At 43.2% G+C, this 12,806-nt stretch overlaps 1 protein-coding gene across 1 annotated transcript in view; it reads right to left on the reverse strand.

Moving 5' to 3' along the window:
- Positions 1-12,218, reverse strand: part of man2a2 (mannosidase, alpha, class 2A, member 2) — a 30,970-nt gene extending 18,752 nt beyond the window's left edge. The window contains exons 1-9 of the mRNA XM_080438292.1: positions 12,062-12,218; positions 9,082-10,015; positions 8,103-8,360; positions 7,840-7,984; positions 5,833-6,004; positions 5,100-5,227; positions 986-1,159; positions 601-787; positions 2-179 (exon numbers count right to left, since the gene is read on the reverse strand). Coding sequence (XP_080294418.1) covers positions 2-179; positions 601-787; positions 986-1,159; positions 5,100-5,227; positions 5,833-6,004; positions 7,840-7,984; positions 8,103-8,360; positions 9,082-9,213 — 1,374 coding nt within the window. The 5' untranslated portion in view covers positions 9,214-10,015; positions 12,062-12,218. The remainder of the gene's footprint in view (position 1; positions 180-600; positions 788-985; positions 1,160-5,099; positions 5,228-5,832; positions 6,005-7,839; positions 7,985-8,102; positions 8,361-9,081; positions 10,016-12,061) is intronic.
- Positions 12,219-12,806: the final 588 nt, after the last annotated feature.

The following is a 12,806-nucleotide window of genomic DNA, read 5'->3' on the forward strand; positions in this document are numbered from 1 at the left end:
CCTGGACTCGCATCTCGGGCTGAGAATTCATGTAATCAAAAAGCTTCTGGTAGTTGCCATACTGCTGGTCCCACTCCGGGGCCTTGTCGAAGCGGAAGTCATCCCCTAGAGGAATCAGAACCACCTTACTGCGAAATAGCATGGACTTTTTACGGTACTGGTCCAGCAGCACTTGTGCCCTGTGAGAGAAAGGGAGAGGTGGGGGGGCAACTAATTACTTGGCATTCAGAAACTGCTTTGTGTTAGCCACTTTTCAAGAATAACAGATGACCTTGAAAAGGGGTGCATCAAATTGGCCCTGGGAAGAGAAGGGAATCAATAGCTTTCAATCTAAGACAGGCGTTATCCATTAGCCGCTTAGGCCGTTTTCTTTAGAAAGCTCTATAGATAAACCTTGCAATTTGAGTCGGATGAATGTCTACAAAGCTTTCACCCTCTTTACATACCCGGCCTTTCTGTGAGGATTTGCCCTGTGTCCTTGGTCTAACTGCAAGTACTGGCACACATCCCATCTGTTCCCTGACACAAAGTTTGAAGTAACACCCCACGTTCACCCAGCAACAGACAGAGGGAGATAATTTATGATCTCACTGGCCTTACCTCTCTGCCACATTGTTCTCCACCACAGGTTTCGGGGGAACTTTCCAGGGACAGTTCACTCGCCCACCTGGCAACCTCTTGAAGTCAAATTGGCAGCAGACCTTGGGGTCTGGTCCGCAGGTGTGTGGAACATCATAGCTGTAGAACGGCATCATGTGGCAAAATATGTCTGTACCCGATGCAGGGTCTGTCAAAACAGTAAGAATTGCAAAGCGAAGAGAATACACTTAGATTCATGAGCTGGTTTTAAATAGAAAATAAACTTGCCATGTAAGAATCCCCCCTCCCGAAATAAAGAAGTTCAGATTGAAATTTTATTAAAGCCAAAACAGGTTTCCCTGAAGATAAGCACATTAATTAGATGGTTGAAATTGGGTCAACTCACCCCAGGCCTGCCTCCACATGAACTCCAGGCTGCGAGTGGAGGCAAAGTGTTTTTTGATGGAGTAGTGAACCCTCTGAATCAGCATGCTGGTCAGGTTGGCCTTCTTCAACAGGTAAGGCATGGTGGCACTGTGTCCAAAGGGGTCTATTGCCCACCCACTACGAGGGGTTACACCTACAACAGCATGAGCACAATGTTAAAATGTATAATAATAATAATAATAATGGGTTTACTGAGGCACTACACTGTCTCTCTGCATTTGATGTACTGTATGCGTTGTTTGATTGATTGAGTGAATATTTTATTAGGCAAAAAAAAATTTAACATCACAATTATATAATACTTTGTCTAAAAGGTCCGTCCAAAAAAGTCCTTGCGGTCTTGTTTCCATTGGGGTCCTTGGTATTCAATTCATAGACATATATAGTAGCAACCAAACAGTTCAAAATCAACACAATACAGGAAAGAAAAAAAACATGTACAAAAAGGGGGGGGTCGTAGAGGAAAATGGTACTACCTCCTCTTTTGGCCTCCTGAAAGGTGAGTTTTTAAGGCCGTTTTAAATGAGCCCAGCGAACTGCATTTTTTGAGGGATGGGGTTAGACTATTCCAAACCTGGGTGGCAGTGCTGTAGAAGGAGAATTTGCCCATGTTTGTTTTATGGGTGGGTGGTACCAGATTGTTGTTAACGCTCCCTCTAGTTTCGTGACTGTGGGTGTCACTAACTTTTTGGAGGTATTTAGACATATGCGGGTATTGGGGTCATTTCGGGCAAATTTGCATTTACAATTTTGAAGACTAATCCCATTGTTGTTTAACCCCGTCTTCTACCCTGAGCCAGCCTAGGCTGGCAAAATGAGTGGGAGAGAGGTGGGTCATGGGCCCCAGTCTGAGAAGTAGTCGAATCAGTTTGTTTTGGGAGGTTTGAAGCTTAGTCTTCAGTGACACTGGGGTGTTGGAGTACCAAGAGGTGCAAGCATAGTCAAAAAGGGGCTGAATCAGGGCCCCTGAGAGAGTCCTGAGGGCATTCTTGTTGACAAAAGAGGAAACTCTGCCCATAAATCTGGTTCTCTGGTTTACTCTTTTGACCACCTTTGTTCGCATTTCACCCGTCAGGTATTTGTCAAGAATACATCCCAAATAGGTCATCTCTTCTTTGCTAGAGATGATTGTGTCATCGACTTTGACCTTGAAATCATTTACATTCATCTTACTGAGGGAATGTTTGGTCCCAAAGAGAATGGATTCAGTTTTCCCAAGGTGTAGTGACAGTTTGTTATCAGTAAGCCAAGTACGGATTTTGGAGAGTTCAGAGCTGAGAGCTTCCTCAACTTGCAACTTGTCCTCACCCGATATCAGGAGTGCCGAGTCATCAGCGAACAGGAACAGTTTGCAGTTGCAGGCAGCATTCATGTCGTTAATGTATAGAAAGAACAGTAACAGCCCTAGAATGCTGCCTTGAGGAACCCCGCAGATCACCGGGAGGGATGAGGACATGGTTCCGTTGATGTCAACCACTTGTTCTCTACCATCCAAGTAAGATCTCATCCAATTTAGTGAGGTGCTGTCAAAACCAATCGACCTCAGCTTATCAAGTAGAATTGAGTGGTTTACAGTGTCAAACGCCTACCTTGCTAATTGTAAGTTCCTCTGGTTAAGAGCATCTGCTAAATGCCTTAATTGTAGGGTTAGGGTTAGTGTCACATGACCAAAGATGAGGCTTAACACCCACTACGAGATGTTACTCCTACAACAGCACGTCAGAGAGGTGCAAGCATAGTCAAAAAGGGGCTGAATCAGGGCCCCTGAGAGGGTCCTGAGGGCATTCTTGTTGACAAAAGAGGAAACTCTGCCCATAAATCTGGTTCTCTGATTTACTCTTTTGACCAACTTTGTTGCCATGTCATCTTTGTTGCCATTTCACCTGTCAGGTATTTGTCAAGAATACATCCCAAATAGGTAATCTCTTCTTTGCTAGAGATGATTGTGTCATCGACTTTGACCTTGAAATCATTTACATTCATCTTACTGAGGGAATGTTTGGTCCCAAAGAGAATGGATTCAGTTTTCCCAAGGTGTAGTGACAGTTTGTTATCAGTAAGCCCAGTACGGATTTTGGAGAGTTCAGAGCTGAGAGCTTCCTCAACTTGCAACTTGTCCTCACCCGATATCAGGAGTGCAGAGTCATCAGCGAACAGGAACAGTTTGCAGTTGCAGGCAGCATTCATCTTGTTAATGTATAGAAGGAACAGTAACGGCCCTAGAATGCTGCCTTGAGGAACCCCGCAGATCACCGGAAGGGATGAGGACATGGTTCCGTTGATGTCAACCACTTGTTCTCTACCCTCCAAGTAAGATCTCATCCAATTTAGTGAGGTGCTGTCAAAACCAATCGACCTCAGCTTATCAAGTAGAATTGAGTGGTTTTCAGTGTCAAACGCCTACCTTGCTAATTGTAAGTTGCTCTGGTTAAGAGCATCTGCTAAATGCCTTAATTGTAAATTGCAAAGTCACATGACCAAAGATGAGGCTTAACCCACTACAAGATGTTACTCATACAACAGCACGTCACACGACCAAAGATAAGGCAGGAGTTAAGTTACACCTACAACCAGGCTGAACACCAGGTCATGGAAGGATAGCACACCACTTTAAAATCATAATTTTTCTTCAAGTAGGCGATCGTAGGGTGACCAAAGGACACTATCGCTCACCCTGTGTACTCCTTTACATAGCATAAAGCAGTGGTGGGAAATAATATAAAATGCAAGGCATTACAATCTAACTACATTGCCTTTACAAATGAACATAAAAAGGTTAAATTAAATGACCAGAGGCTGGTGGGTAGCTAGGGCATGGCAGCAACCTGTGGGTGTAGACTACCACATGCCTCCGCTGATACACATGGGGCCCGCCAGCCACTTTTCACCCGAGAGCAAGCAGTCACTAGTGCAGCAACAAGGATAAAATCCCCTGCCGGCTTCTCACCCTTGAACACTGCCAACTGTATTGGTTTGGGGCGGCCGGCCAAGCCTGAGGCACCCCTGCCGGCAATCAAAGCTGGACCTCTGCAGTGGTGGGAGAGTTTTACTACTACACATTTTAGCACAAAAGCCATTACCAGCATCTGAGTCAGGGAAACGTCACTTTTGGCTCATTTGTAGAAGGGCCGGATTTCATATTGAACTAACACAATAAACAGTGTCAAATTATATATTAGTGAAAAATGATTGCACAGTGAGTAAAAATGCAAAAGAAAATAAACACTGCAGAAAATGCTGAGTAAGAAACTAATCCAGCACATGCGCAAGTAAGCACAAAGTAAACTGGCGACTGGGAAATTAGTAATTGTACTATACAAGTCAAAGGTTGGAGAAAGAAGACCATTTCCACTGTGGACAGTCTTTCATCACTTAAAAAACTTTTTTACTTCAATAGATAACTTAAGTATAATAAGGGGGTGTAACTGATATGCTTTTGTTAAAATAAGTGTTAAGGAGTAATTCACCCAAAAAATTACTTATTTCTATCAATTACACACCCTATGAAGGCTTGAATTCGGGGAGATTTTTTTGTTTTTGTCGCATTCCTAAGCCAATAATTTGAAGACCGGCGGAGACTCAAAAAGTCTCCATTGAGTTTCCGCCGTCATCAAATTATTGGCTTAGGAATGTGAGAAAAATAACAAATCTGGGGGTGTGTAATTGATAGAAAATAAGTATTTTTTGGGGGTGAACTACTCCTTAAAATAGTTATACGGTATATTCCAAAAGCAATCATTGAGTATTTGTTCAGTAACAGGAAATCTCTCCGTCTCTCCAGGTCTTTAGTAAACAGAAAATATATGTTCAGGTCAGGATACCAATTTTATCCGATCAAGACAGAGAACTCAAAGGACTCATAAAGAAGTGGAATTGGAAGTGATGAAACTAAATGAAAAATGAGGTAATTGGTAATAGCATCCTCACAAGACAATTTTATTTTCTGTTTACTAAAGGGCTGGAGAGACTTGCTACTGAACAAACACTCTGAATATACAGTAGAGGTTTAACTTTTCAACAAAAACATATCGGCACAGCCTTAACAAACAACAGAGCTCCGTACACACCCCTACCTAGATTTCTCTCCAGCCACTGATGGCCTTCAATGAGCTGGTCTAGCATGGCAAAGTAGTGAGCATTGGCCTCATCTGTCATCACCCAGCCTCCGGTAACAATCTCGAGTTGCCCGTCGAGGATCAGTCTGTTCAAGAAAGAGGATTAACAAAGCAAAGGTGAGGCAAATCCCATGCTTACTACTGAGGAGAAATAACATCAACACGACGACATGCTATTCTAGGAGTATCTACGCTCTTATCCAGAGGGGGAGTGCAGTCACTTAGAGCACCGTTAAAATGCAGTCTGACAGGTCGCCGCAAGGCACAGCGGATGACTTCTCATGCGGTGCTTGTGAATTGATACCGTCTGTTACATAACAGCACTTAATGGCAAGTGTAATGCATTCAGCAGAGAAAGTTGTAGCCCAGAAACCTCAGATCACTCTCAGAATTGGGAAGAGGACGGGGAAAACAGAGAGGCTAAAGCGGTGTTGTGCACCGGAAATAGCAGATCTACAAGCTCACAACGCGACACATTGTGAGCTTGTAGATCTGCTATTTTTGCGTGTAATTTCGTTACATTTTCCGCTGTTGCACATCATGTTGTGAGCTTGTATATCTGCTATTTTTGGTGCACAACATGCAGCCAAGTATAATTCAGGCTCAACTTTGCAAAGGTACGGAGAAGAGGCCTGCAAGGTAAGGGTTTGGGATGACACCCGGTGGTCACTGGAGAGTTGTGCAAACTCACTTGCGCGTGGCCTCCTGCTTTTCTGTGTCCGCAGTCTCCCACCACTTGGAGAGGAATGAGATCTCAGACCAGATGAACTTCCTCCGCGGGTCCTCTGCCAGTTTCACCACCATGTTGTTCAAGATGTGCTGTGTCTGGTCAGTGAAGTACTTGTCATAGGTTTTGATCCAGCCTGAAACAATACACAAAGCCTTTTTGTACACTGAAGACAAAGAAGAAAGAAGAAGAAAAAACTAAACAAAACACTGCATGGGCCTCCAGCCAACTCTAATGCTCTGAATTGCTCTAACACTGGTAGTGTACAAATGGAACCAAATAGACCTGTAAGTGTCCATTTGTACACTCTGGAACCAAATGGCTCCTTAGGGGTCTGCAAGTCAAACTACACACACGTCCTTTGTGTTCGTTAATACACTTCAGCCTTTAAAAAGGAACACATTGTAGCTAATTATTATAATTGACCAGAAACAATAATATTGACAATATAGTGCATAACAGAGGACATCCCCTCTGTCTGTCTGTCTCTTTCTCTGTGTTCCTACAATTATGCATTTGGTGAACAAGCTTTGGTCTGGCATAAACATACAGTTTATGGTTGCCATTACATTCACCCTATTCATAGTTTCTGAGTCAAGATCACAAATTAGTTTTTTTGTCTTTATTCAGATAGAAGTGTGTAGAGAGACAGGAAACCGAGGACAGACAGAAGAGAGAGGAGACATGACTGGTTACACTAGTGCACTAAATAGCACAAGATCACCATTTCTCCATAAACACAGCAAACAAGGACAATGCCACAAGGGCAGAGGCTAAAAACCTGGCTGGAAGTAAAAGAGTTGCCGTTTTCATGTTCATGGGTTTGACACCAAGATAGCTCAGTTTTATGGCTGAAAATTGAACATTAAAGAGCCGCACAACAAATACAGTGACAATGTTGTGTGATAGTGTCCCTTTAAGTATCCTCTCAACAGCCTACAGTATATCTCCTGCTGATACTAAACATCATATTTTTTTATAGAGTGCATTAATGAGGCAGAAACCAAGTCATCAACATTAGCTTGTGCAACATTAGGACCTTTCACAACACAATGTTCTATTACAGACTTAGTGGCAGTGAAGTCCACTCATGTGCAGAGAGAAGAGAGAAGTGCAGTCAGTAAGGAGGGGCAGAGGTGTGGGGGGTGCTGCTTTTTTACTGCAGGTCTGACATTGTGTTACTCTCACCATTTGACCTACTTAACTTACAGTACCTGCAGTACCTATTACCGCACACTAAAAGCCCTATCCTGGCTTTTAGAGAGAGGAGCCTATTACACATTAAATAGCTTTTATAAGTTGACAACGGAATCCGACAGGGGCATTTTCACATGCATCTTCTCACCATATCCTCTCTGCACACCCTGCATGCCGCAGTGGATATTACTATGGGGTGACCTTGCCTGCAAGTAAAGCTCAATCAATACAGTCCAAATGACTCGTGTTCTTGTTCATTCTCGAGGAGATTTGCAGGTTTCGGCGACCTGACCAGCCACAAATCAATAGCTGTCAAGTTAACAAGCGTGTGACAGCTTAGAAAACTAATCTAATGGAAATGTCAGTCCAAAATAAAATAGCAGCAATTCTAATCTAAAAAATAAGCCATCTGCTGTAGTAGACATTTGCTTGGTCAACATGGTCTAATATTAATGACAACAAGTGAATCTAAATTTGCTTTCCCATTCCCATAACTGGCTTTGTCCTTGGATGAGGATTCACAGCACGGTGTCAGATCCTTTTGTCTACAGTACAATTGAAGTACAAGCAGCGTATTTGTCATAGTCTACTCCATGTCTGAAAAGCTAAGGCCTTAACTTAAAACCCGGTGTTCCTATCATGGCCATGTCATTATAGGATTATAATAGAAATATTTTCAGAAATATTTGAAAATGGGACTCGAGTGGTTAATTCCAGGCACATCACCTTAAGCTGCTTGAAGTTTCCTCATGCGGAAATGCTCATGCAACTCACCTGGGTCATTATGGGAGTGGGGGACCACAAACACCTGTAGCTGTTCATCATCCCACTCCCCAGGCTCATAGGTGATCTCGAACCCCTGCTTCCACACACCACCATCCGGGTTGTCAAACTTCAGGAGGGAGTATACATCCAACATCTAAAATAAAGCATCCTAAATATTAGTCCTGCATTCTGAAAAGTTATTGGACAAATGTCATATTACAGATTACCTTCATACTGGTTGCTCTGCACAAAAAGATCAGCAGCATGCTCACCTGAAGGTCCGTTTGAGCTTGGCTACCGGTTGTAAGCTGGCAGTCCTGTGGCTTGACGGCAAGGAAGGTGGGCCGACCGTCAAATGGAAGGACCCAAGAACCATTGGCACTCCTGAAGGGCAGGTGGCCGCTGGGAGACACGGCCCCTGTGTCTGTGAGCTCCAGCACAGAGTCCTTTATATGGCTGATGATTTGATGGTTCTCCTCTAGGAGCTGCTCCAGCTGCTCTATGCGGTTCTGCAGAACTGAGATCTGGCTCTAAAATCCAAAATAAATACTTTTTGTTTATTTCAGAATCACATGGATGTTGCCTTTTTGCACTCTCACTAAAATCTGTTTTTAATTACCTAGTCTTGCTAAGACATCATGAGACTGTTGCAGTTGAGAAACTTTTGTTGTTGTGACATAGGATTATGACTCTCTGCAATAACACGCTCTGCAATAAAACTCTATATGGATTCACCCATTGCTGCAAATGGCACCATCAGGTTTAAATTGCTTTGGACAGTGTTAATGATACCCACAGCTCATTAAGCACTTATTGGAGCAACTTTCCAAACATGATACTTCATATTCACAAACCAACACCAGGCTACTGCCAAATGATACAGCTGTGTGTGTTCCGTCTCCCCTTCCCAAACAAAGTATGTTTACAAGCAAACGCACTTGATAGCCTCTACGGTTACAGGGTGGTATAAATTATGGATATATCGAGGTATATGAATTATTCAAACGAATGCACAGCTCAACAATTAGGCCCTAGAGCAATCTCCATGTTAATTGTTGCTTTGATGTAACTCAATTTCAAAAAAGGGAGAGAAGTTGTAATGGAGCCAAAATTATATTGCCTCAAAGTTTAGAATAGCCTCCCATGAGATATCAAAACACCACAAACAGAGTGCAAACAGAGTACAAGAGCAATTGCAGGAAAGTGCTTTCAGACACTATCTCTGCACTCCACTATACCAATTACTCTTACCCTTGGGAAGTTGCCGCCAGTCTGTCGTCTTGCAGGGTCGTGTTGGACTCTGTCCAACATAAGGTAGAGTGAGAACACAGCCACACAAAATATGGCTCCTCCACACACTGTAACCTGTTTCCTCAGTTTCATCCTTCAGTCGTTGGAGCAGTCCGCTTTGCCAAGATGAAAAACTATGACCTTGACTTTTTTCCCCCTCCAAAACAATTAAGAAAAAAAATGTGTGGACACAGCACCACTGTGAAACTTGAAAGCAAGCAGCTGAACTAATGTCAGAAATAGTTCATTTCCACCTCTTTTTCCACCTCTCTATTGCCTTACACCTCCATTTCACCAGATCATAAAACAGTGGATTATACGAGCGATGGCAGTGGAAATAAGGTACTAAATCAGCAGTAGCAGGCAAGCAGGCTGTAAGCTTTGGTCGAACCGCAGCCACCGCCGGGCTCCTTCAAAGTGGCCCTTGTGCTCAACCATCCAAACCTTTGAGATTGCAGGGACAGGAAAAAAAAAAAAAAAGCAGCACTGAACGGCAGGGGCTCAAACAGGGAGCCTACTGTCCCTGCAGCATGGTGCACGTCTGTGTGAGCCTCTGTGCGCTCTCTTGGTCCAGTCCAACTCCCACGGCAGAGTCTAATACTCCATTACAGCCAGAGTCCCCTTTCACTCAATTGGCCACCAGGGTAAAGTCATAACGGTAAGTTAGGCGCAGCAGAGCAGAGAGAAGGGTTAAGTGAGGGAGACCAACTTGGCTTGGAGCAGCGGCTTTTTAATCAAGGCTTTAACTCTGCTCAAAGGGCAACAGGAATTATAATGAGACAAATGTCACTCTTCTCCTGGTGGAACAGTGGAAGCATATCAACAACTGCAGCATGGGTAGGATTTTCCTCGGTTACGACTTGAAGCCGAAATCACCTCAGAGGACGTTCTTCACCTGCCAGGGAAAGAAATATCGGTTTAATGAAGTGCACATTAAATGGCTTCTTGCACCTAGTGTACCATTTCATAGGGATGGGCAATTCAGGGTGCAAGAGTTAACTAAACCAAACTAACTTGTTTGACAGCACTATCGTCGGTGTTGTGTACATTTGTTTTTTTTGTTTAGACATTCCCTTTTCTATTAATATCTTGGATTCATGTTAAAGTGTATTTTCAGATATTTAACCACATACACGCTCAGTAGTAAGGAAACTTGACCGTAGACCCTGTACTTGGTCTGCTCTTTTTTCCCTCCTTATACCAAAGCTACCAAATCTCTTATACCAAAGCTCACAAAAAAAGTTCTTATTACATAAAGATTTGTCTGCCTCTCTGTAGAAACTCTGAGGACCCCCTAGGGGTCCCAGACCCCCTGTTGAAGACTGATTACTAATTATTATTTATCAAACATCTCATTGGGTAAATATTTTGTCAATATTTGATTTTGTCCATATAGCCCAGACTTGTGAGAAACGCATTGTCATGTTGCCACTTGCCAGAAGTAGTAATAAACTTTTTGCATAGTTTTGAGTGTGAGGATGCAGCTTTTTCACATGGCCAGAAGTAGCAGTGAAAGGGAAATGAGTGGGAGAGACAGAAAGGCTGGGTTTGAGTTGATAAGCAGAGACAACAGCAATGACATTACAAGCTGCGCCCAGTGGCCTGGATTTCAACGAAGCACTTAGACAGGTGCTCCCGTTTCCCCTGTGTGCAAATCCAATACGGTCTTAATCCAATCAATTTGAGGCTGTCACTGACACACACACAGCCTTACCACGGAGATCTGTTATCATAGCCTAGCTACTTGGATAATATCCTATACCACCTGCTAGGATATTATCACCACTGAACGCCTGAAGGGCGAAAGAAAGTGCTAGGAGAACCCAGGAAGCTGTCTGAGCAATAACTCCAAAAACATCAGGGAGGGGAGAAGAAAACGGTGATGAGTGTGTTACACTTTCTGTGCCAGATGGTGACTCAAGCTCCAGGCAGAGTAAAAGCTTAGGCGAGAATTATACAGCCAGTCAATGGCCGATACGTCAAGGAAACAAACACTGCTGCTGATTGTAACAGAGGTCAATGTTGAAATATGCAACGATGCCAATTATGATTAGTTGTTCTTAACAATGGGACTATTGTGCTCACTGTGCATGAATTTCATTTGAACCCATGGACTGACTGACTGACTGACTGGCTGCCAGACAGTCCAGGTAGCCTCTCACCTATGAAGTTATGAACACACACTTGAATCTTATCATATACATTAGATTCCATAGTTTCTGGAATCTAAGCAGGCTGATCCTGGACTGCTGCAGCAGTGGGGCATTACTTTAAGGCTCGGTTGCATGCTGGTGTTGCATGCAGTAAATAGCAGATATACAAGCTCACCAGGCGTCACGAATGAGCTTGTAGATTTGCTATTTGACGCGTTGTTGGCTTGTAGTAGATCTGTTCTTATTTGGGCAAGCGACACCGACGTATACTGCGATGTATAAATGAAGATTATTTAGACCCATTGGGGTCGACAGTATACGAGGTGACACAGGTGTAGGTAGAGAGTCGCCACTCTCACTAACGTTCCCATAATGGCTGATTGTTAATACAGTTTACCAAAAAAAAGCACGGAAAGTACAGTTCAATACAAAAGGATTCTAAAAGGATTAAACCCAAGAAAGCAGGCTTGTTTCCATTAGGGTCCTGGCTCCTGTGTATTCAATTCATCTTGAGCTTGAGCTTCCATAACAGTTAGCTTCCATTAGCTTGTGTTGTTAACAACAACACAGACAGCATTGTGTGGTGTTAATGATGATGTTCACACAGCTTCCATTCTCTCTGGTCTGTGTAACGCTTTCATCAACACTGCAGAACCCCAAGCTCCACTAAACGTTGCTATGTTTTAGTAGCAAGTGCTAAGCTAGGAGGCGATACGTGGCTAGCGTTCACATTAACACAACCTAAGTCTTTGACCGGAAAAAAAAAAGGACAATAACGTGACTGTTACCCGTCAAACGCCAGTTGTCCGGAAGGTTATCCATCTCCCATGGGTGTGAGAATAAGCGCGGACGTGTTGTATGCTGGTCACAGCGGACAGTGAGCGCTGCAGCGGCAGGTATACATGTATGACCAGTGACCATTAGCATTGAAGCTGTGGCTAAGGCGATTGAGATGAGCTGCAAAGGCTTGTGGGCAGCGTTGCCAGGTTTAGCGAGAGAAATAAGCAACAAGGTCTATGAAAACAATCCCAGAGGCCACTTTAAACCTACAGTTATGTAGCCCCTTTCGGAACCCTGTATACCTTTTTTTTGTATTTGGGCCTTCCCAAATACAAAACATTTGGAAATGGGGGGGCTAAACCTACAGTATATGCATCGGATACTTGAAAATCTTGGGGGAAAAGTGAAAAATGTGAAAATATTTTTGAAAATATTTTAACAACACAAATCTTGTATGGGGGTCCCTGGTATAACATATTTTCAGATGGGGGGAGGGGTCCTTGGACAAAATCCATAAATGTAGGCCGCGGCGGTCCTTCAATATTTTAGAAACACTGGTTTGAACAGCATTATGAAGCATTGCTCCTTCCTCCATACCGTACCTACATTTAAGTTATTCCAAATATATTTGGAATACATGAAATGTATGTAAGATCACAGACATTCTAGGGCTATTCAAACCTGTGTTTCTAAAATATTCAATGCCTCCTAATACTGTTCAAAGTTCAAACCAGTGTTTCAAAAATATTTTCA

Source organism: Gymnoscopelus braueri (genome assembly GCF_963280865.1).
Source record: "Gymnoscopelus braueri genome assembly, chromosome: 9".
NCBI classification, from domain to species: domain Eukaryota; kingdom Metazoa; phylum Chordata; class Actinopteri; order Myctophiformes; family Myctophidae; genus Gymnoscopelus; species Gymnoscopelus braueri.